General features: G+C 42.2%; 1 protein-coding gene across 1 annotated transcript in view; it reads right to left on the bottom strand.

Annotated features, from left to right (window-relative positions):
* PGBD5 (piggyBac transposable element derived 5) overlaps positions 1 to 23,860 on the bottom strand; it is a 68,126-nt gene that overhangs the window by 15,676 nt on the left and 28,590 nt on the right. The window contains exons 2-4 of the mRNA XM_027897534.1: positions 21,752 to 22,179; positions 13,779 to 13,913; positions 2,271 to 2,451 (exon numbers count right to left, since the gene is read on the bottom strand). Of these exons, the coding sequence (XP_027753335.1) occupies positions 2,271 to 2,451; positions 13,779 to 13,913; positions 21,752 to 22,179 (744 nt within the window). The remainder of the gene's footprint in view (positions 1 to 2,270; positions 2,452 to 13,778; positions 13,914 to 21,751; positions 22,180 to 23,860) is intronic.

Raw genomic sequence — 23,860 nt, 5'->3', positions numbered from 1 at the left:
GCATGAGTTTATTTAAATCTTTCCCTATTTCTCTGTTGATAGTCACAAGAAAAAGCCACAAAACCCCCACACAATAAAGCAGTTAATACCTATTTTTTTTCAGTTCCCCATGAGATCTATCTACTGCTGATTGTGCTTTAGCTCAGAAACTAAATTTTCTTTAACAAAAAAAGTAAATTGATCAGTTTAAGAATGGGTCGTGAACTGTCATGAGCACCTGAGCATAGTTGCTTTTCAGCAGGCTCTCATGACACCTCTTGGTCACGGTGTGGCACTTTTCAGATTGAGCTGGCTAAGCCACCTACCAGAAAATCCCAACATTGACTTACTCTGATAGATCAGGAGAGATTTCTCTGTCAAGTCCAGGCTTCTTTGCTCACCTCTTCCCAAGTGTCCTGCCAATGCAGTAGGATCCCAGCAGGTGCTGGCAATACACCATCTGCTTTGCAGCAGAGTCAGTAAACACCATCTCCTCCAAGGCTCTTACTGACTTCAGCCCAGCTTGGCACCTCAAGCATCTCACCTCTCCCAGTGTCTCACAGTCTTTCCAGTTCAACATCCCCCTGCAAAACCTCTGAGCTAGCCCCTTGTAACTCCTGGCAGATGCAGACAATCTCATCACCTTATTAAACAAAATGCTTTGTTCCCCGTGATCTTCTTGATATAGGAGTGCCATGCTATTTTGCAAAGTCAATAAACCTGCTATCTTACTGTTCACCCCCCACCCACCTCCTTGCTTCACCCCTAGGAAGGCAATAGTGTGTACCAGATCTGAAATTTAATTTTGGAGGCAGGTGGCAAGGATCATAAAGTCTCATGAAGCTATATAACAAATCATGAACCAAACTAAAAATCTCAGTATTGCATTAGCATAGTTGATCAGATAGTAAGTAAAAATTACATGCTTTAAAAGGACATTACTGAATTCGTTACCTGCTAGAAACCATTAATTTGAACGATCTGGGCAGTGTATAGCCCATGAATAATTCAACCCTGTGAACAATTTGAATTATCTGCAAGTAATAAACACTCAGCTGGTTTAGTAGCCATGCATCGTTTTCACCAGGGTTACAGATCAGCTAGATCACACCAGATTGTCTTTATTCTTTCCTAGCTGAGCATAAAGGGCGCAACTCAACAGTCCAGTTTTTGTCTGTCAGTCTTTGTATTTAAACCCTAAAATTTAATCTCAGGTACTATGAGTATGTACGTTATCCTCTCTGTTTTTTAAACCCACATTTTGCATCACTGATTTAGTAGTTTTAAAAATGTAATGCTTATAATCAGCTGTAAAAGACTATTTATTAAAGATCAGTCTCTGCTCAGAGGAAAAACTGCAGTGCACTACAAATATGCTTGACTTCTTTCCCATTTGGCTGTTTGCAGCCTTTGGGAAACCATGGCTCTTTTACAAGAAAATGCAGGTATTCCACTGTACTTAGTGAGCTTTCAGCTTACCTAAAACAACGTAGGAGCTAAGTCCTGCATGGAACTCAACACAGAGAACCCTCAGTGCCAGCACAGTCTGAAGCACTCAACTACAGCAGTGGTGCAGCTCACTGGTGTTCTCATTTTAAATAAGAATCAACATACTGTCTCAATTCCCAGACCTTCCCCTGGCTTTGGGCCATGTTTCATTAATATAATGGTTTGCGTGGGTTTAATTTTCTGCAATGCCAAAAGCAAAACTTGGACATCAGTGGTGTGCTGAAACAGGAAATGGCCTTGCCGTGATGCATACTGGCAGCCTCCAGAAAAAGAAGAAAAAAAAAAAGGCAAACATTTCTAGGGCTTTTGCAGTGGTACAGAATATCAGTATATCATCTGGAGAAGTCACATCTTCAACAGATATTAAAGCAACAAAGACTTCTAAGGTACATTCCTAAGGATTCATCCCACCCATAGTCTTTCAACATGGGAACAGAAAAATCACAAGCAGATAGGAAATCCCCGGAAAAGTCCCCCAGGCCATATAGATTTGACTTCCCATTTCTAAGGCAAAGGACAAAAGCAAGGGCTTTAAATAACCTTATTTAAAATGTGTTTTACATCCCCATTTTGAAGATTTAAAGCATAAGACTTCAAGACCAACTTAGGAAGTTCTCTGTATAGTACCTTCTCATGAATGAGAACATTTCTCAGAGATCAACAACTTATCTATTAAAGGAATCGAAATATCAGTGAAGACTTTTGGAATTTTTTTTTAATTCAGTGGCAGGAGATACCTAGGTCTGTCACCATCAAAACCCAGTCAGTCACCCAATACACACCTTGCTTCTCGAATTCTTCAAAGAGATTCAGGCTGGTAATGCTTGGGCCTGTGAAGATGATGTAGTTCTTCCCAGAGGCATTCTGACAAAGGCTTTTAGCCACCATACTGTGAAGCTGCGGTTTGTTCTTTAAAGCATCCAGCCCATCTGCACCACTCCCTTCTTTGAGATGGACATAAATCTTAAATAAGAAATTGTAAGAAAAGTCAGAAGGTTATAATGAATCCAGAGAGAGCACATGCAACTCTCAACACACTTATACAGCTCTATGTTGAGACAAGCTGAAAATCAAGGCAGCAGACACTTTTTATAAAATGCTGATTGAAGTCCCTTTTAAAGGGCTGTTGCTTTAAAACCACCTCAGATTAGCTGGCACAGTTACCAATAAATGCACCATCCTTCACCTCATCTTAAGGACTTCCTAAGGCTCCGCTCACTGTTGCGCAGTTTGAAAATTGTTTGCTTGGCAGAAAAAGACTCCAGTCATAACTGAGATTATGTGTTGTACTGAATCTGTGTAGGCTTCAATGCTGACAGCAAAAGGAGAGCATGGGAACTTCAGTTTCAAGAAAGGCCAGTACAAGATGACCAGAAGGAAATGGCCCATTACCTTCACTGCATTAATATTCAGATTTATTTCCCATTGGCAGCAACTGTCAGGCTGTGATGAAAGTGTGCCTGCATCCCCATAAATGAGAGGAGCCAGCTAAACGCATACCCAACCAGCCACAACATCCTCATCAAACTCTCCAGGCATAGTGCTGGTTCTTAGATCCTTTACTTAGATCACGATTTGGAGACAACCCACCAAACCAGACTGAACCAGAAGCTGGGTACAGCACCACACGCTGTGGTTAGTAGGGAAATGCCGGTCTCACTTGCAGCAGGCTGCAGGAGCTTTAGCACATACCCTGCTACAGTCAGTCTGCGGGGCTATGCATTTCAAGACAACTGTCACCATCCTCTGTAGGTGGACACACGTGTTTGTGTTGGAGTGCAGGAACACTAACCCCTCAGTAATGTGACTATAATTAACCAAACACAGTCCCAACAACTGAAAGAGCACTGAAGTCAAGCTATTGCTTCATTACTACCAGAGACCCCTCCAGGGTAGGAGTCTCCTACATTTGTATACAAATTTGTACACATTTGTACTCTCATTTTATTTCATTGACAGTATTTTACAAGCATAACTTTCACCGAAGTTCAACACCCAATAAAGTCAACTAGGCATCCAACCTTCATCTTGTTCTAAGAATCAGCAGAAATAACCTGCGGGAAAGAAAAATTAGATGAAGCAGACACTGCTCTGTCGTTCAAACAGTACTCTAACACCATGGAACTTAGAAAGATTTAAGAGCACACGTAAATGCAAATTTTGGGAGAAAAAATGGCTTAGGTGTGCCTCTGTGACTTTGGCTCTGAAATACTCAAGTTTTATGAATTCCCGAAAATTTTACTTGTCAGAGAAAAAGCTGAAACTTATTCAGTATTCACGGGCAGGAAAAAGGAATTTTGCCTTGTTCTTTGGAGTGTTGTATCCACAACAACTTTGCTAAATTTGTTTGAGACTTCAACAATGCAAAGCATGCAGCATTACTTTCCTGTATAGCATATTTCTCTTACACACACCTTGTTACAAATGAAAGTTCACTGCAATGCTCAGAGAACAAAAATGCTCGTCTTTGCAGTAGAGCTCCCAAGAATTTGTAACTCAATGATCTTAGAGAGGAACAAAATTCAATTGAACAGCATCTCCCTATTTTAGGTGGTGCCTCTGCCAGCACTGATACTCTCTATATATTTTATGTTAAATTCCCTAGCAATTCATGCATTGTGGAATAGACTTCATCAGAGTGTGTTATGTATGAAATCTCTGAGAAATGAGACATAATTTGTAGTTTGAAGGTACTGACATGCTAAAGAACAAAGTTGGTGCAAGGACAAGTGCACACAAATTCCAAAAAGAAATACAGTATGTATTAAAAAGAAGTCTTAAATCTACGTTGCTTTAAAAAGGAAAAAAAAATTAAACCCCTTTTTGATAGAAACAGCTTCCAGATGAGGACAAAGGCAGCAATGTTTGTAGACTCTCTGATCCTGCTCTACTTACTTTGAAAGCTGTCAAATTTGTATGTTCCCCAATTCTAAGGCTGAGGAGTAGCTAATTATGATAAATCATTTAGGTTATTAATCAGGAATTCAGAGAGCAGCTTAACAGTGGAATGCATTCAAATAGCAGATTGTTCCAAATTTACAGCAAAGTTATTTCATGATTATTGGCAACTAAATTAAGATTAGGGTACTATATCAGCACAGAGACCACACATCAAACTTTCAAAATCTACAGACAAGGTAGTGGAGACAGAAGATGTGGGCAGATTAGCTTTGACCTTGGATTAGCAGTTGAGCTGACAACAAAGCAGGAATCTCTCCAAGTCTATAAAAGTGCCCTACACCTTAACTCCCTTAATCCAGTAAATCTTAGCCAACCAGGAATCTGCTGCACCATTTTCACTCCATGTTCCTTACAGAGTGCTGTCCCTCTAAGGCATGAGACAGACTTCTGGCACTGCTGGTGTGCCAACTGGTCCCTCGCTGTGGGCTGGTATGTGTCTGCAAGCAGCTACTTTAAAGAGCATGCCCACCATGCAACTGTCTGCTGATGTAACCCTATTTTCATATTAGGATGCTACATACTCCATAGGTTTTGTTAGCAAAATTCCCTGTGCACCTGGCTGTGATTCTTATCTCTGTTCTGTTCACCTCCCCAGTGCCCTTTACTCAAACATCCACACCCACTGCTAAACCTTCCCTCCTTCTTCAATGTTAAATATACTCCTTTTTTTTTCTCCTTGGGCACTTTTTTGCCTATCCAACAACAGCCTTTGTTCTTGGCACAGTATTTCTTGCTTTGGAGAAGCATCATTCAAAGCTTTCTCATGTCCAGCTCTATTGGGAAGATGGATGACAGCAGCACAATGTTGGAAGGCATAAAGGCTGCTGTGAAACAGTGGTTAGGTACAGACAACTGACAAAGGCATAACTTCAAATATCTTTGCAAATGCCTAAGATCCCACATGGCCTTTACTTTCCCCGCTGCCTGTCCTCTCAGGGATTAATCTCCAGATTATTTCATTCTACCTCAAATCATTAAGATCCTGCCTACAGAAGCCCATAGCTTTCCCTTTTCTGTGATGCATTAGTAGTATTTAAGAGTCAGTAGCCTGCAGAAAAAGCACGAATTGCCAGAAATTGGCTACAAGACCTTCACAGTCACAGTTGGAAGCTGTCCCCCAAAAATGTTTGTTAAACCACTCACTAGACTTTCTGGTTTGCCCTGGGACAGTGTTAGAGCTTTGTGCCCTTTCCATGTGCACCAACAGCACAATATCATCAGGAGTGCAGGCTGAACAACTCTTGCTGGATAACAGATGGAGATTCTGGCAGCCAATACCTTCTGCTTCTGCAGGTGACAGTCAAAGCAATACTTCTTGAATATCTGCAGAGATCTCTTTCACTGTATATCTTTTTGTAGTGGCTACCGATCCATTTAATCTACAACACCAAATAGAATAACTTCTATAGATACGACATGGTATGTCTTAGGAGGCAACTACAGGCTGAAGATCTTTAACCCTCAGTACTGGGAGAGAAACGGAGCTTTATCTAGTCATCCCTCAATTATTTGTTTCTTATCAGAACAGCAACATGGTCAATTCTCTATCTATGGCAGCCCTACGGCACCAGATACGTTCAATCCAACATATTTTCATCATCCTCATGTGGAAGGTTCTTAAGGTCTCACGGAGACTGAGTAAAATACTGAACACTTCGGAACAAAAGCTGCATCTTGACTGCTCATTTAAGAGAATGTGCCCTAGAAACTAGAATATTAGTGATTCTGCTCATATTCAAAGCTCAGATGGCATATTGAAAGCACTTGTGAATAGCACATCCCAAATATTCCACCTTCATAAATAATTGAAGCACCCCAGGGTACAATTCTCAAATGAAATAGATGGCATTTGAAAGAAAAAAAAGGGCGAAGGTAGTAATAAACAGAAGGAAGATTTTGAAAGCTACATTGTGCAAAAATATCTCACAAAGGGCAGATCCCAAACAACCACAAAACAGTTATAAAAGCAAGAGAACAAAGAAAAGCAGTCACACTTTTTGGATCCTAAATAGCTATTGAAAAAATAATTTTATTTTTTTTCTACAGATTTCACAGCCAACTGTACAACTGCTCATTCCTAGCACTACTTTCTAGATCCTACCTCACTCCATCTTCCTCATTCTAAACCTCATCTCTAATGGCTGCCATTAGACTGCTGCCAACAAGACTGTTGGGAGATTCTCCCGTCTAATTTCACCCTAAACCTGCTGCATATTTCCCTTCTTTAATCATCTCTACCCAGACAGCTCTTAGGTCTAGCAGCTGTTGGCATCAGTAATGGTGCCCTACCGAGAACATATATTTTCACTTTTTTGAGTCTCTCTTCATTCTGTTCCTACTATTCCAATGGCTACTTTCAAAATAGTATGCAAGAGAGACACAGTTTTCCCAATCTGTTCCCAGCTAGCTCCTGGTGTTCCTTAACAAAGCTCTTTCCTTGGTCCCTTTCTTTTCTCCCTCTGCATCCTATTTTGAATTATTTCAACCTGCATGAGCATAAAGATCCAGCTAACATCTCTGTTCTGAGACCTGACAAATGTCTGTTTTGCCTCCATATGTTCTTCAAAGTTTTTTAAAAAGATCTTAGTGAGACTGGCAAAAAGATGCTGGTAGAGTTGACAATGCAAGTTCAGTATGGCTTAAGGCCATGACATCCCTCTTCCATGTTATTTCCTCTGTTATAACTACTGAGGGCACTACGACATCTTACCTGTATGGCAGACCAACAACCCACGGATCACCAAACACAGATTTCTCTCTGTACCTTCTCCCAGGCAGCCACATCTAGGTCAGGCAGATTCATTATTATGAATATAATCATTTCCTGTTCTTTCAAATACCTAAGAACTGACTGGCTCTCCTCTCAATTACTGCAATCATCCTTCTTTCTGTTGACCCTGCTGAAATGTATCTTGACATCCAGACAGTGCTCTGTCTCTCAAATCACTTGCCTAACCCTTTGCTTCAACCCCGTCAGCCTTCTGCCAGTTCCCTTTTCTTTGCGTCTTTAAATGAAAATGGGGCTGGAAAAGAGAGACAGGCCCTTATGGTTTAGGCTTCCCTATTGATCTCCTCCCATACCTTGTCAGTATACTGATTCCTGCCCACATCTGCCCCATGAAGCCAGGCATCCAACCAGTAATGTCAAAGAAGCCCACATTTGCCTCTTTCCATGCTGCCCTTCTCCTGCCTGGTTGGGAATCACCACTAAGCTTGGCAGAGCATTTCTGATCTTCAAAACCTTTCCTATAAAGGATGCAATCCCTACAAGTCAATTGCTAATCAATGCATTGGTCCTGCTGCTTCTCAGTGATGCTTTTCCAGGCTCCCTCCACGTAACTGGCAGCCCAGCTCAGGTCCACGGTTGAGGCTTCACTCTGGTGCCACACAATTGCACAACACTGACTCAGTTTTTCTAAGAAAATTACTGTTGAGCTGTGAGAAGGTGTGTAAGTGAGGAGATGTGAGAAGGTATGTAAGTAAAGAAAAGTATAAACAATCAGAAGTGCTGTAACTGTTGAGAGGATAACACATAGTAGCTCAAGGAGGAATATACTTACATAAAAAAGGTGTAAAATTATAAGATACAACCAGTAGATGACAAATCAGTAACATCCAGGACCCAGCTCATTTCCAGAAAGGCTGATGACTACCTGGCCCATGCAGGCTCAGTGGGAGTGGGATATATACTGATGCCTAGAAGTGTGTCAGTCCCAACTCTGCTGCGTGCATTAGCCAAGAAATACTGCTGCACTCAGCCTGCTTCCAGAGTTCTCTGGGCAGCCAAAATGTATCTGAACTAAAGTGATTTGCTGTGGGAAGCTTAAGCTTCCATCTTGCACTTAGATGCTAAACTTGCTAGGGCAGGGATCATCTTTTTGTTCTGCTTACAGCACCTAGCACAAAGGGATGGGATCCATGAGGGGCATTCCTATGGCAAACAAATTAGGTACGGAAGAGAGGGGGTTCTGGAGCTTTTATCCTCCCCTTGGCAGAGCTGCACTGACTGAGAACATCTGCAGAAAGGACACAACTATAAAGGTAGTTTTATTGCCATAAACTCCAAGCACCTCAGACAGGAACTGAAAAATAACCTTCATTCCCACCTGAAAATAGACACTAGGACTGCATGTAAACTCTGTGAGAGATCTTTGCATTAGGACACATTTAGATGTTTGGTTTTCCCATTCATCTAGAAACATGGTAAGATTGTAAACTCCAAAAAATGAATAGAGCTGGCTCATCACACATCTGCAAAACTACCTTCCCACTTAACACCGGTGATCAAGAGGATAACTGACCTTTAACTGAGATCTGGGATTCTCAGATGTTGATGATACAGAACCACATGCATTAAAAAGCCAGAGCTCAGTGGGTGCCAGAGGAAGAAACCAGATAGGATTTTCCAGCTAACAATGAGCGAGAAATGAGGGCAATTAGATTTCCTGGGATCCCCTTCCAGCCAAAGTCTGACCTTGAGAACCTCCTCAAAGTAGCTGCTACATCTGTGTGTTCCAGATGCAACTGTTCCAGCAGCAGAGGAATTATCAGTGCACTGTTTAAAGAATATATACACAAGGGCTCAGACTAATCTCTAAACAGAACTTAAATAGGCTGAAACACCAACATTTCTGAGCAGCTTTATTAAAAAAAATGCACAGATGGTTAACTCTTCTGCAACTCTGACCTTGAAAACAAAACTCATTCCAGGTTTATTTACCCCTCCCTTTCCCACTGACTAAATGCACTTACACGGTGTGTTGTGAAATTATAAATTCTTTGGGGCACAATCTCAGTTTCTTTAAATTCTGGAAGTAAATTCTTATTCTATAAAATCAACAATGTTATGAAGCATTCAAACTGACTGTACTTACCCTGTCTGAAATGAACTATAGCATTTATTATAAAAGCATGGTGTTTTCATTGTTTGGGCTTTTTTTTTGCTGCAACTGAGAGCTCTGCCACTGATCTGTGAAGTTATCTCAAACATCTCCCTTCACCAAGAATGCTGTTCTTTGGTGAGAGCCCTTTTTTACCCTCTTAGGCAGGGGCCACCCTTATCCAAGTTTCACTCTTTAAACATAGTTGTCATGCAAGTCACTGATCCTTCAGCAACATGGAAAGACTCAAGCTGCAGATGCACAGTACTTTTCCTTAATCTGTTCTGACTCATCACTTTTTCAGGGTAAGCAGTGGAATATGGAAACTCGGTCCCAGCACAAGGACCTGAAGGACTTCATAAATCTGAGCAACATGTTTCACAAGGATATTAGTGAAAATGAAATGCATTATTGCAAGAATTTTCTGCCAGGGAATAAAAGCAAGTGCAGAGCCCATATATTTGGGGGCAGGGAAGGGGGTGTGGAAAGGGAAAAGTGTACAGTATAGCCTCAGAGAATAAAATTCATCTCAATGAATAAGGAAGCATATACACATCCATAAAGTGATTTCTTTCTCACCATTATATCAGGTTTTTTAAGTGAATAATTACATTGATGAGCAAATTCCATTACCGCCTATCACAGTGATTAATATTGCCTGATTGTCGCTTTGCAGTGCTCTCTGCCATCTATACACTGCCTTCCATTTTGCTGATTGATGGCTCTTTGGGTCAAGGACTGTCTTAGGGTTACATTTGCGCTAAGTGTCTGTGGTTCAGTATGAGGCACTATGGGAATAGCTTGTTCTGCCTGACTCTCCAAGGGGTTCAGTGCTGAGGTTCACCAACATCCCATGCTTCCTTCTCCTGCAAAATCATCAGAAAACCTTCTTGTGCAAGAGGAGCTATGCAAGGACTAGGCATCACTTAGTAACAATTACTCATAACCACGCTCATTCCTTTTGAGCCACACAAGAAATGCAAAGAGAGAGCACGGTGCGCCCTACGAAGGATGAACTAGCCCTGACCAGATAGATATTTGTCTGCTCACTTCATCATTTTTTGATGAGCAATACTGCTATATATAAAATGAAAAAGATTCTTACAAATCATATTTATGAACATCTTTTACAAGCAAGAGTTCCAGAGAAAGAGAGAAATAAAAACTGATAAAAACCTGACACAACTGGAGTTTTGATTTAAATAGGATGAATTACTCAGCAAATGCTCTAAGAAAGAGAGACTTCTTAGGTACTGGAACCATTTAAACTGCAATCAAGACATAAAAATATTGGCTTGAAAAGCGCCTTAGTGGTAAGTAAAGAAATGTAAGTGCTAACCAGTATATAGGGAAATAGATCGGAGGGAAGCAAGGAAAGCAAAGAGAAGATGGAGCAGAGAGGGACACCTGAGGTCTGCAAGCTGGCCCAAGCCCTCTCCTGCAGCAGGAGCTGCTGACACCTTGATGTCCAGTATCAAGGGCAGATGAAAAAGGCAATAGTATCAGGGCAGTTTTGCCATCTACTTTTCCAAAGTCAGCTCTCCTGGAGCCCTTCCGAACCTTCTGAAAGGTTTTGTTCACGTTCCCAACTGCAGTAGACATACATTTACATCGTCTGAATGATGTGTCCTTCCTGCATGTTCCCACTTGACCAGCTGACCGTGAAAAGATACTCAGCAACAAAGCTATTCACTGCAACAGGATGCTTTGCTTGAGAAATTCCAAAGCAGAGGTACGGTCTGAAATTGTGCACCCATCTTAAAACAGAGACTTAACTGTCAGGGTGGAGTCAGGTTACCTGTACTACAGAAAAGCAGTCTAATATATATATACATTATTTGCATTATGCATATATAAGTCCATGCACCTTCCTATATCCACAAGCAGCACTTGGGTCTTATGCCACTTCCGTTCCATCTATGGCTTATTGGGCTGGATTTTTAACCAAACACCATTTGCTTAAAAAAATTAAGGATTACTCATCAAACAGGAGTATTTACTCACACCCAAAAACATGATTCAGTTTTGTTCATGAGAATTAGCAGAAAGAGGAATTTGGGGAATCAAACAGCTGAAATTCCTGACATGAACAACTGACCTGTGAGCTGCCAACCAGAGTTCTCAGAGTAGCTCGGCATGTGGCTTCAAAACACTGATAACTATTTTAAATTAGCAAAACAAACCAACCAACTCTTTTCATTGTAGAAAAAGCAGAACAGTGGGAAACCTAGGATGTCTCCTCAAATGGAGATTTTTTTAACATCAGGCTTATCAATCAGGTTCAGAGGACCTTGTTTTTGGCAAGGAGCATCATAGACCTCTTGAGGTTCCTTGCATTCCTGAGAAACACTCATAGGTAGCTCACTTTTCTCTTTTGCTTGGGCTGTCTCACTTTCTTATAGATATATATTATTCAGACCTTAGAAATTGTATTAGCCTGATTTCTGAAGTATTGATAGTCCTACTGTATCTTGAACGAAAGGACCCCAATGTCACCATGTGGAAACAATGAGGGAGGGAATTCATCCAGGTAGTATAGTATAATAGAATTTCTGCGTATTTCCAAGTGGGTCCTGTAATGTTTTTGTAACAGCAGACAGGTGCTAGACCAGCCAGTCCTTAACTAACAGGCAACTAGTCTTTCCTTCATGATGGCAGCTTCACAAGAGATGAAGGGGAGAGTGTGCACATGAAGGGGAAAACACTGAATTTTTTACTGGTTTAGATCAATTCTCTCCATATGTTAAACACAGCAAAATAATCCCTCTGTTTCAATACTGTAAATAAACCAAACAACCATCAAATAAGTGCTTTGGATTCTGCAAGATCCCTTGTAAGTGTGACACAAAAATGAACACAGTATTTCCAGCATATAAAGCTGAAGATGCCCATCCTCCCCAGACTAGGTTTTTCCATTTAGCGTGAATGTTCATGTTCCCATATATTCTTTTTCACCCTTCTCTAAGGTACTCTTCACCCAATCATTTTAGCATGTTGGTAATGACAGCCAAGTCATGGAATGAAAACAGAAGGCAGCTGGTAAGATAATCCTGGACGTCATCCGGATGCAAGTGAAGCATGCATATCTAATTCATTAAGGGAGCAGGAGAATTAGGGTGGTGCTGAGCATCTATTCTGTTTAATTTTACATTCCAATAATTTACTCTCTCAATAAGACAGGATGGAGGTGCAACATAATTATAGCTCAGAATCTGAAGTGTCTGGAACGTCTGAAGACTCATTAGTTTGGTGGCAGTTGGCTGAGAGGTGCATGGCAAGAGAGGTGAGCAGCAGACTTTGTGCTCCCTATACCCAGCATGCTTCAGTAATAAACTGTGTGTGGGACTGGTGGAGTTCTCCTTGGAGATCAGAAACACTGCCTCTATATAGCAAATGACTTTCCAAGAGCCTTGAGAGCAGAAACTTTAAAGGATGCTCCACAAGGTCAGTCCGTTTTGTATCAGACAAAACAGCTGCTTTAAAACCTGAATGGAAGATGTACGATCCCAAGTTTCTTCTCAGAGTGAACAGCACTGCTGGAAATGCAAACCCCTGTTCCCACTGAGCCTCCTTTCTTGCACGGCTACTCAAACGGTTGTAATGATTCACTGACCAAACTTTACTATGAACAAATGTCCAAGTGTAGCAAATTCACAGGCCCTGCAGTTTTGATATGCACCCAGCCTGAGCAAGCAATGTGCATGTGCTACCTGCACCTCTGAACCACCACTCTGAAACATTTTCACAGAAGCACTTGGGAAAAAGAAGTATCAGAGAACATCTGCCACCTGACCTCTAGGTTTCAAAATAAATGACCAGATTTTTCAAAATCTCTGAAAATAAATCAGCAATTCTGCAATCTGAGAATTTAAAAAGATGTTCCCATTGCTTCACAACACTAAAAAGCCTTTTAGCATGTCACCCACTCCAGCTCATATTTCACCTCGAAGTCACATCAGATTTTATTTCTTTGATGGAGAAGTAGATGTGTGAAAAGATATGTAATAGGAATCCCCATTAACATGTTTCTCACAGAAAAATTGACATCTTGATACCATATTGATTTAGTCTGCTGGACACCACTGGCTCTTGCAGATGCAGTGTTATACTTAGAGAGAGGGAAGATGACTCATTAAAAATGACAGAAGTCACAGTACCTAGTCATTTAGATAAACTTAGGATGTACAAACACATAGACCTTTTAACTGCATTTCAATTTAATTACCTTAGGGCTGGCAGCCAGATGGACAGTAGTAGAGACAGACACTCTCAGTTAAATCATACAGCAAACAGAGCATCAGGATCTATCTGTGGGAGTCAGAGACCAGCTGCATTCAGACTGTAGCCCCCAGCAACGTAATGAAGAGAAGTGACTGTTACCTTTGCTCCTGCAATACATTTAAGGGTCTGCTGGAACTGAATCAAGACATTTGAAGAGGTAAAACCCACCTGGCAGATGAACCCAGTGGATGAGCACTGCCGAACCCAGAGACTGAATTTCCTCTTTTTCCTCTTGCGCAGCTCCCTCTCTGTGCATGTAGCAATGAAAACAGGATCCTCATCAATGAGGGGCTCATGTAGTACCTGCAATTGACAAGAAAAAAGATGGGGAAAGAAACAGAAGAATACATGACTTCTTTAACTCCCTTCAAGGAAATACAACCTTGCACTGTGCTTGTGCACATCACCCCATACAAAGAAGTAAACTCACTTTTGTTCCATGCTGCCATCCAACAAAAACCAAAGCCTAGCCAAGCACACTCCATTCAGGATAGCTGCCCTACATGTGGTCTGCAAACACTGCAATGCACGGCTCTCACTTCTTACTATCAGCTACAGTTCAACATCCCTCCAAAATGATGCAAGGGATGGGGCAGGGAGAATGGATTGTTAGCAGCATCCTTCTCCAAGCTTCATCATAAGCTTCATCTTGTTTGGCAGAATATCTTCCTCCCGAACATCCCCTAAAATATATTGTAAAGTACATTCCTTGGTTACAGCAAAGGAAAATATACAACAAAGAGAGGGAGAAATTACGGGAGAAAAAGATATTTTCTGCTGCCACTTAAGGAGGTGGTGATCTCCTGGTGGTGGCAGCTTCAGGGAAGTCTCTCTTGCCTCAGGAGCTGAAAAATTTGACAAAAGGAGACAAAGATAAAACACCAGAGGCAAGAATAGAAAAAGACAAGATAGACTGGAGCAAGTAGCAATCTGCATTCTGCATCCAAATGATATAAGTTCCCTGAACATTCTAACAGTTTTGTTACACTTCTCTCCATTAAATCAGTAGCAAAACTGTTAGGTAGAAAATTACTTGTACCTCCTCACAGCTCACAAGGTAGCTGTTCATAACACACACATACCTGACTGCACGACATGCGAGTTGTCTAGCAAGTCACTTTTGAAAAGGTAAGGGCTTGCAAACTGTTGAAAGATCTCAGCTGATGAATGCTGACCAAATTCAGACATCTATATCCAAATCAGAGCGAGTAACTTTCAGGATCCCCTCCTAATACATGAGGGGAGCGGTGTAAATGGGGTGTAAATTAAGTCAGATGAGTTATATATATCTAAAGGAGCCCATTCTTTTCTAGTGGCCATCCCTCCAGGAGACAGAATCAGAGGCTCTCAGCCCCAGACCAATCCTTTCCACACCTGTGTGTGTGCTGCTTTTGTGCACATCTGTGCACAGTGGCGAAAATGAAGACAAAGTTGCATTAAACCTGTTAAATGCTTTCAGGAGAGATGTGAAGGGCAAGCAGTTAAGCACCAGTGATGAGCAGCTGCTGGTCTCCTGAATACAAGATGTTTGTTGAACATTACTGTCAACCCAAAATAAGCACCCGTGCCCTCCCCACAAAGTGATGGCTGCACACTGTCATTTATACAGGCACTCCACTTCTTAACGACTCATAAAACATTCACAGGACCATCTGAAAGCACTCTTGTGAAATGTTCAAATTATACACCAAAACGCAGATGTGAACAAGGATTGCTGCACACAAAGCTATTTATTCTTATAGCTGCAGCTGCCCCATTTCCCCACTGGAGCCAAATCTTCTTCCTCTCTCAAGGTCCACACAGAACAGAGCCCTTCTCTTCTAAAGGCCACCTGGGGCATTTCCCACTTCCACCCCAGAAGATTCTGACAGCATTTTGCAAATATTAAACATGCCCTCATTCACATTTTTGCCTTTCTACCTCTCTGGTGCAGAGAGAGGGAGCACATCCCTTGGGATGGGGTCAGATACACGGTTAAGAATTTCTCACTTCTGGAAAGGCCTTCTACCTGCCAGATCCCACTGAGTCATGTTGTTCCACTCTTATAATCTCCCCTGCTGTAGGATGGAGAGCAGCATAAAGAAAAGACTGTATAAGCATCACTTTAGGACATCTTTTACCCTCCATCTAGCTTCTCTCCCTCCACTGCACCACAGCATCAACTCTCTGCAGCAGCTCTACTGCATCCTGCTTACCCTTCACACTCTTTCTGCCCTCTGTGACACAGTAAGGCCTGTCAGTCTTACATTTAGAAAGCTAATCTGAATTTTTAAAACCTCTCCCCATCTTCTTCTTCTCCCTGCCCATGCTCAGCCCTGCCTTCCTCCAGGACCCAGAGCTTCCCCTCCTTTGTTTCCCTATACTGAATGTTTAAGTCATTTCTCCATAAGAAGACTAATGTTCCACTGAAGTCCCTACTGAACAGCTGTGAAGAGGGAACAACAATGTAAACAGAGTAGGGCAAGACTTGCTGTTGCTTCAAAGAAGGAATGTGGACAGGCAAGGAAAATTAAATGAAAACCATGGAGCTTGCTCTTCCTGCTTTTGTTAGAGAGGGTGGGGAGACAAGTGTTGTCACCCCTCCACATGCAACCACTGCTTCAACAGATGTAAAGAACTTTGCAAGCAGAGCACTGTATGGGCTGTGCCTGCTGGTGGAACAGCTGATCCCCATCTTGTTTTCAAAGGGAGAAATTTGTTCCTTCTGGTACTGATATGGTTTTATTACAACAGAAGTTAGCCCTGTTGCCACTGGCCAGTCCTATCAGTTTGCTCACCCTCCTGCATTCTCAGTCTCCTTGCTCCTCCTGTAATTTTAAATACATCTACTTGCCCAATCCTCATGCAAAGTGATATTTGCTCCTTCCCTACTCCACTTTCTTGCTGAAATATACACTTTTACAGGAGTGAGCTTACTGCCCCCATGGCATATTCTTTCCTGCTCCTCATCTTGATAAAAATCTACATTCAGGCTTAATTGACTCCTACACATATTCCTGGCCGCCTCTTCACCATCTTTGACTCACTCCCCAAGCCCTTCCCTCTTCCTGACTTCCTTTGATGCAAGAAAATCTTATGGATTTCTTAATACAAATCATCCCCATTTTCTTCCCTCAAATTCCCAGTTCTGTTCAGGTCTAAGAAGCTCCACATATAGTTGCTTTGCTTCCCCACAGCTATCACACTGGTTTTTAATTTTTTTCCCTCTGCTTTATAGTCATCCTCATCATCCTCAGTAGATCATGCTAGATCTACTTGCTAAACTCTCACTCTTTGTTTTCCTCTTAATATGTACATACACTCCAAGTGTTGGAGAGATAAGACTCCAAGATGGGACTCCAGAAATTTCTCCCCCTCACAACATCTTTCATTCATGGAGCAAAACAGATAGCCACTGTCAGGAGTGCCTTTCTTTCTCCTCCATTTTACATAATTTCCAACATTCTTTCCACACCAAAGTTCCACCCATCTTGCTCTCACCACAGCCCAAACAGGCTTATAGACAAAGCCCCAGGACCACTAAGCCTTGTACTTGGAATTCCTGCACTCCATTTACTTAGATAATAAACCAACATGTCCTTGAGACAGCTCATCATCTCCTCAGTTCCATGGCCATCCACAGCACAGGCTGTCTCTTCAGCCTGTCTCCTGGAGAAACTGCCTCAGATTGCCTTCTCTCTGGCTTTTGGTGGGTACCATCCAGTTGCAAACAGAGTCCTCTGGGTAACTGCACCTTTATGCACAGAGTCACTCACTGCTTCTGCAATAGCTTTCTGCTTCTTTGCTCCAAAGCTCCTCCCGTCTAAACTAAATTCTCTTGCTGGTATCTGACATCTCTGCTTGCACATCTAGCTGTCAGTTCTGATTTCATTATGCTGCATTTGAGAACATCTCCTCCCCTTTTGAACCCTTTACTATCTCCTTTTTTGGTCATTGCTGACCTCCCTCTCTTCCTGCTGCAGATATCACTGGTCAGTGAATCTGAATGTCAGTCTTTACCTCCTACTTCTTGAAAAGTCTTTTCACCCAGGCAATGCCTGTGTTTTCCATTCTTTCTGACTAAGAGCTCTAAAATGTTACTCATTTTGGAGTAACAACTCACCCACCCAGCCAAGTTAACATTCAAGCCCACAACCACCCTGCAACAGTTTTAGTTTTGGCCTTACCATAAAGCAATCCTGCCCTACAGACTGCTGCTGGAAAGCCATTTTCCTAGTCCATCACTCTGACCACATAGTTTTTCTTTATTTCTCTCTGATAGTTCTTCTCCAATATATCAGAAAGATTCTTTCTCTTCTCACTTTCAAAGTCTTGACTGGCCTATCCACATTGTATGGATCCTTTTTGCCCTCATTCAAAGGTTAACTCCCACCTCCAGTGAAGCCATAATTACATGCTCCTCTGCCCATTTGTTCAGTCTTTATCAACCCTTTTAAAAAACAAAAACTCAGTTTTTACAGCACTCCATTACCATTAGGTAATTTCAAAATAGCAATGAATTTTCATCATTTTCTCTTGCTGAACTCTCCCTAAAATCTGGCTTCACCAAAAGGTCAACCGGCCAAGAGTTACAGAACATCAGAAATTTACCTTCCTGTTCAGTATTCTTATTGCTCCTCAGTCTGTCTTTCTGTTGCTCCACATCTTATGCCTGGCCAATGTTCTCTGAATATTTATGTATCTGTGTCACACTCACAAAAGCCCTAAGACAGAAAGGTTCTGGTTTGGAACCAGCCCCCTCAACTCCTACAGAATCATTTTGAAAACAGCAAATCTGAAACACAGAGGTATGACGTGAGCAAGATCTTATAATTTGGAAACACTCAATGTCAAATGAACTTTATTCATGAGGACATAAAAGCAAGTTGATCAGCCTGTTTATTCCACTCTATGTTTTCAAAGAAGCTGTCATCCAATCTGTGAGCTGGTTTGGAAGAAATATGTTGAAATTGCTGTATCCTATGATACCACCAAGAGTGAAACACAAACAAGCTGCCTAGTAATAAGCCAAAGTTTAGCACCATGCCCGTGGAGCAAGAGGTTGAGTTACACCTCTCTTTCACTCCAGCTAGAGATAAGAACTTAAGCCCACTGCTTCCAGCTGACATTTCACTGGCCAGCTACAAAACTGTTTGGTTCGAAGACACCAAAGAGAAGGTACGTTGGAGGGGTAGGGAATGGGAGAACACCTGGAGTTGTGCTCCTGACCCCTCCCACACCAGTCAGGGGCAGCCAAAGACAGCAGTCCTGTCTAGTCGCATCCTGATGTCAAGCATATAAACACTCAGCAGGCACAGAAGGATATTTGAGCAGTGATGTTATTTTCCCCGAACTCCTCTGGTTTCTGGAATCCAGTGCATATCCTTGGCAGGTGAGTACCCTTGAATTTGGTGCAGTATACCTCCTGAGCGCAGGCAGGGCATCTTCCCTGCCTTCAGGCTTGCAGACAGCAGCAGCCCAGCTACCAAGCTAAGCAGCGGAGAAACAACACTGATTACAGGAGCAGACCCAAAGCTCCACCTCTTGTTGCTCAGGTAGAGGCAGCACTTATTTACACAGAAGATGTTGTGGAGAGATAAGATGCAGAGAATACTCCTGTCATTTTTTATTCAATCTAGGTCAGAACACCATCTTTTAACTTCAGAAAGTGAAGCTAGCATTGCTGATACACAATTATAATGTTCTGGGCTTTCAATTCCTTCGTAAGCTGAAGAGTAATTATTTCCTTTTGTTTGCTTGGTATATTTAGCAAAATAATTATAATTCACTAGATTGTTTTCTTTGTTTTGGTATAGTGGCATATAGTTCTCTCTCTCCCTGTCTCTTTTCATAGCAACAGTGGTGTTATTTTTACAGGCACTTTGGGGGGGGGGGGAGGGTCACAGATGAGGAAAAAAAACCATAAACATTTTCTGACAGAAATTTCACTTGAGGAATTTTCTCTAGCACTCCAAAAAGAAAAGATAAAATCCATGGAAGAAACAACTGTGAGGGCAGATGTTGCACTGCCCTTGCATTCCACAGCAACGAACACACGTCATTCTGCTGCTTGATGCTGCTAACAAGATAGTAGCATAAAGCTTGAACACAAGCCACCCAGGTAGCACAAGCCTCATGTTTAAGATACAGGTGTACCTTAAGCAACAATCCCATTTTGAACGTGGGATTTCAGGGATCCCTGATTATAGAAACCTGGGCTACTCTTTCCAAACTGCTTTCAGAGGCAGTGCATCCAAAAGCCCATCTAAATGGGTCCTTCCCCTCATCTTTTCCATTTGTTTCTGTGCAACTGGGTTACTAATTTTAATTATTTCTATTATTTTGCACTGGACCTTACAATCTGGGTTTTACGTTTACTGCAGTCTGCTAACCTGCAGACTCAAGAAATTTGCAGGGAGAGGTCTTTCCTGCTGTTCTAAGCAGATGGGGTCCTCATTTCTTGAGACAGGTAGTGTGCAGCCCTGATTGATGGCACCCAGGAGGATGCTATGCATAAGGCTCCCTTCAGGAGGAGGCCTGGACCATCCCCCAGTAGGCTACTGGAGGTACACTAGGGTATTTTTAACAACAGATTCAAACCCTTATTCTTTCTCACAGGGTTATTTTTACAGCTGTATTTTAGTGCTTTTTATTCCACTCAATACCACTGAAACATGCTGCATAGAATTCACTGACGTAAACACTGACAAGGGAGCAGAGAAGTGGAAGGGAAAGGAAGAGAACTGGCTGTCTCTACTTCTTCCCCCATATTTTTTAAGTAGCATCTCCTTACCAAGCTCAGGACAAGCATATATTTTGCTTGAGGAGATTTAGATACTTAGCCACTGCAAACAGGATGCTGTGATTTTTTCTGTCAATTCAGTTCTCAAACCTTGCTCAGGACTGGGAATGGGAGAAAGGGATATATATGCAAATCAAATTTATCCTTTAATGGATTTTCACTCACAGCATGTCCCACAGCACACCATTATCAGCATTTACACTAGACACAGCGATCACATTTCTGAAGCCTTTATCTTCTGCCCACTGAAGTCAGCGGCCATAAAGATTAGATTTCATACCTTAATGAGAGCTCAGTCCCAACAATACCTTGTCTCTCACTGTCTGTTTTGTCTTAATGGAAACGTACCTTGCTGACATGGCTTAGTGAGAACACCTGCTCCTCCCCTCTCTACCTTAACAGCTTTTTAGGCAGCTGTGTTCTCATGAGTTACATAGGTATGATTTTAATTGTCTATAAAATAAACTGCAATCACTCCCCATTTATTTTAGGCACACTTCAATGGATATGATGCATCTATAGCTTCATTAATTTTGTGCAGTGGGCAAAAATGTTATGCTTCAAAAGGGAAACAGGAAGAAAAATGACTATGGGCACAATATCCTTTCCAAACATCTAAGTGAAATATTTATATTCTGAAAACAGAGAGCTCATTGACAAGTTATTTCAAACAGTAATATATTTCATGCTTATTCCATTTTCTTTTCAGATTTCTGAACATGACCAGTAGCAACAGCTCCAAAAGCAGATCACTTATACTGGAACAAAGTGTAAATAGTGTATGATGAATATTAAGAAAATATTTTCACCTCTCCCCCTGCTTATCTTCCCTTGTGCCCAGTTGTGAGGAGGTAGCTGTGCTACTGGAACATACAGCAAGCACCTTGTGCTAAGGTCAGGGACAGTCATTCCTAGCAAACTCAGTTCCTCCATCCAACCCTCAGCCTGTAGCAGGAGCAGCTGCCAGCTTCCAGCCCAGCTGCACCAGCTCTGCCCTTTCCACTCTGCCTCACAGGCAAAGCCTGCATGCTCCCATCCTCAGGATAGCAAAACCTAGTGGCACCAGCATCACTATCTCCAGGCATGTTTAGGCCACTAAAGCAAACAGCTCCAGCTCAGGGAGCACTATTCCCACTGAAACATGCTTAGTGCATGCACTGCAGCGCTGCAGTCAGACACTGATGAGCACTCACACAGGACACTGCTGCTTTCTCTCTTCTTTCATGGCAGCACCACAGCATGGCTTCACACTGTGAAGCCCCAGCTCTTCTTCAGGCAGCTGTGCTCTGCGTTATCCATTACGGATAGACAACCAAGAGCGCACAGATTGGATGTTCCCTGACAACAGGTTAACTCTTACCTGGGCTTGTGAAGGTCTAAAAGCAGAGTCAAAGCCGTTCTGCAGAGAGTCCAGAAAAGGCTGGATTTTGTAGAGGCCATGCGTTGTCTGGCTCGAGCGGAAGGCCACAATGTGGAAGTACTTCAGGATCTTCTCAAACCGTGATTGTGTCATGATAAGTGCAATGCTCTTGTTGCTGTAGAAGCCGCTGCTCCAGATACTGAGAACAGACTCACAGTGGTGGATGCTGGTTGATATCATGTAGCCTAAGAAGGCCTTCATTTCTGTCAAGGTGACGTCAATCCAGGCATCGTCACTACCGAACCTCTCCTGGTACTTCTTGGCATACATGTTGGTTTGGACCACCATATTCTTTAGTACATTGTCAGGGACAAAGAGCTGAAAGAAGTCCATGGCACTGGCAGTCAGGGGCATTTTTCGTGTTGGACCTAGAATAAAAACAAGAAGGGAAGATAGGCATGCTCCTGATCACCACAAGGCATGTCTAACACCAGAAATTTAAAGCATTATTAACTGTCCTAGAGCAGGAAAACAAGGCCTGTACTCACTGCCTGACAGACTTCACCAGGAAAATTCCCCCCATATTCTATGTCTTCCTCCTATATGATACAACACACTCTGAAAAGTTTCTTCCTCTGCTCTGCACACTCATTAGTTTGTAGCACACAGGCCTGTTGGCCAGCATGCATTTAATTTCTCCACTTATACACTGTCTGCACCTTTTATCCTCAGCAGCTTTTTCTGGATAGTCTTTTATTTGTCTATACCCTTGTTGAAACAGTGCCTTCCTCAACATGTCCCAGAAGGACGGTGCCTGAGTTCTCCAGTGTTGCTCTCATCCCAGATGACATGATTCCTAGGCACTAGAACCTGATCCCACCTTTTCTCTTGCAGCTCTAATCCCTGCCCAGTTCATTTTCATTAATTCCATGACTCTCAAATCTGCCTCTGCTCCACACAGAGTCACACAGAGGTCACGTCTATGTGGTTTTGAGTTTTGTGTGTCTGCCACCACATTGGAACCTTATCCTGCACTCTGATACTCCAAAGAAAGCACATTACCAGAAGAAGTCACAGCTACCATGTGGCTAGTGCAACTGTCCCACGTCACAGGGAATAATTTTAGCAGTACAAGGCACATATACAGTGGTCCTCTTCCTCCCATAATGTAATAAGCCTTGCAGTCCCACACTGTCATTACTCTAGCTTTACACTGATCGTGCATGTTCTCTGCCAGTTTCAACTATTCCATAAGAGGAGGAGTAAAAAAAAAAAAGGGGAAGGCTCTAAGGATTGGCAGCATTGTATCTGTGTAATGAGGTTAGCCAGTCAAACATCAGATTACATTAAGCCAAATTAGGAACATTGAGCCTGCAATACCAGGGACACAGACACCAGTCCTTGCAGCCCTCTCTCCCGTAATCCCTTCCATAAGCTAATTAAGCTCCATTTTAAAAGTGGTAGTTCATGCTTCCACCTCATGGCAGTGTCTTAGTCACCAGGGCAGGGGACATTCTCTATTCTTCTAGAGAAGCAGCGAAAACCAATACACGTGAGAAGAGCAGCATGGACAAACCCAGTGGACAGGGGAGCATTTCAGAGCAGTTCTACCTCCCTGTGAAAAGAACAGTGACATGACTATAATCCCAAACCAAGAGCTGAACCAGTAAATACTGCACCTTAGTTCAAGCAAGTCTTCCTTGCACTGCATGGCTGCTTGGATCTCAGCATCAGCTCTCCCATTGGATCAGAGCATGGGATTTGTCATTCTACAGTCTGGCTCTCCAAAGATCCACTACCGTGTCAGCCAGGTCTCATTCTCCAGTAGCCCTGTGTCTCAGCTCACATTCTTAGTTACAGCAACAACTATAGCTTGCAGAAATTTTCCATGAAACAGTACTATGAGGAACTACACAAATACTGTGGTTGGACTTGCTCTTAAGACTTAATGTTTGGGGGCACCCCGGTGAACTCAAGCTATTAGAAGGACAGAAAGATAGCATCAAGACATTGAAACAGTAAAACAAACCTTCAGATTGCAAAGAATGCCAAAAAAGCAAACAAAAGTGGAGTTTTTTTTGTTTTTCTTTTACAGGTGTGGTGGTGAAA

Source organism: Empidonax traillii, unplaced genomic scaffold (genome assembly GCF_003031625.1).
Source record: "Empidonax traillii isolate 1590-97213 ecotype Southwest subspecies unplaced genomic scaffold, ASM303162v1 scaffold547:size421747, whole genome shotgun sequence".
In the NCBI taxonomy this organism is placed as follows: domain Eukaryota; kingdom Metazoa; phylum Chordata; class Aves; order Passeriformes; family Tyrannidae; genus Empidonax; species Empidonax traillii.
The sequence above is the reverse complement of the archived record's forward strand: the minus strand, read 5'-3'. Positions and strand labels throughout refer to the sequence as shown.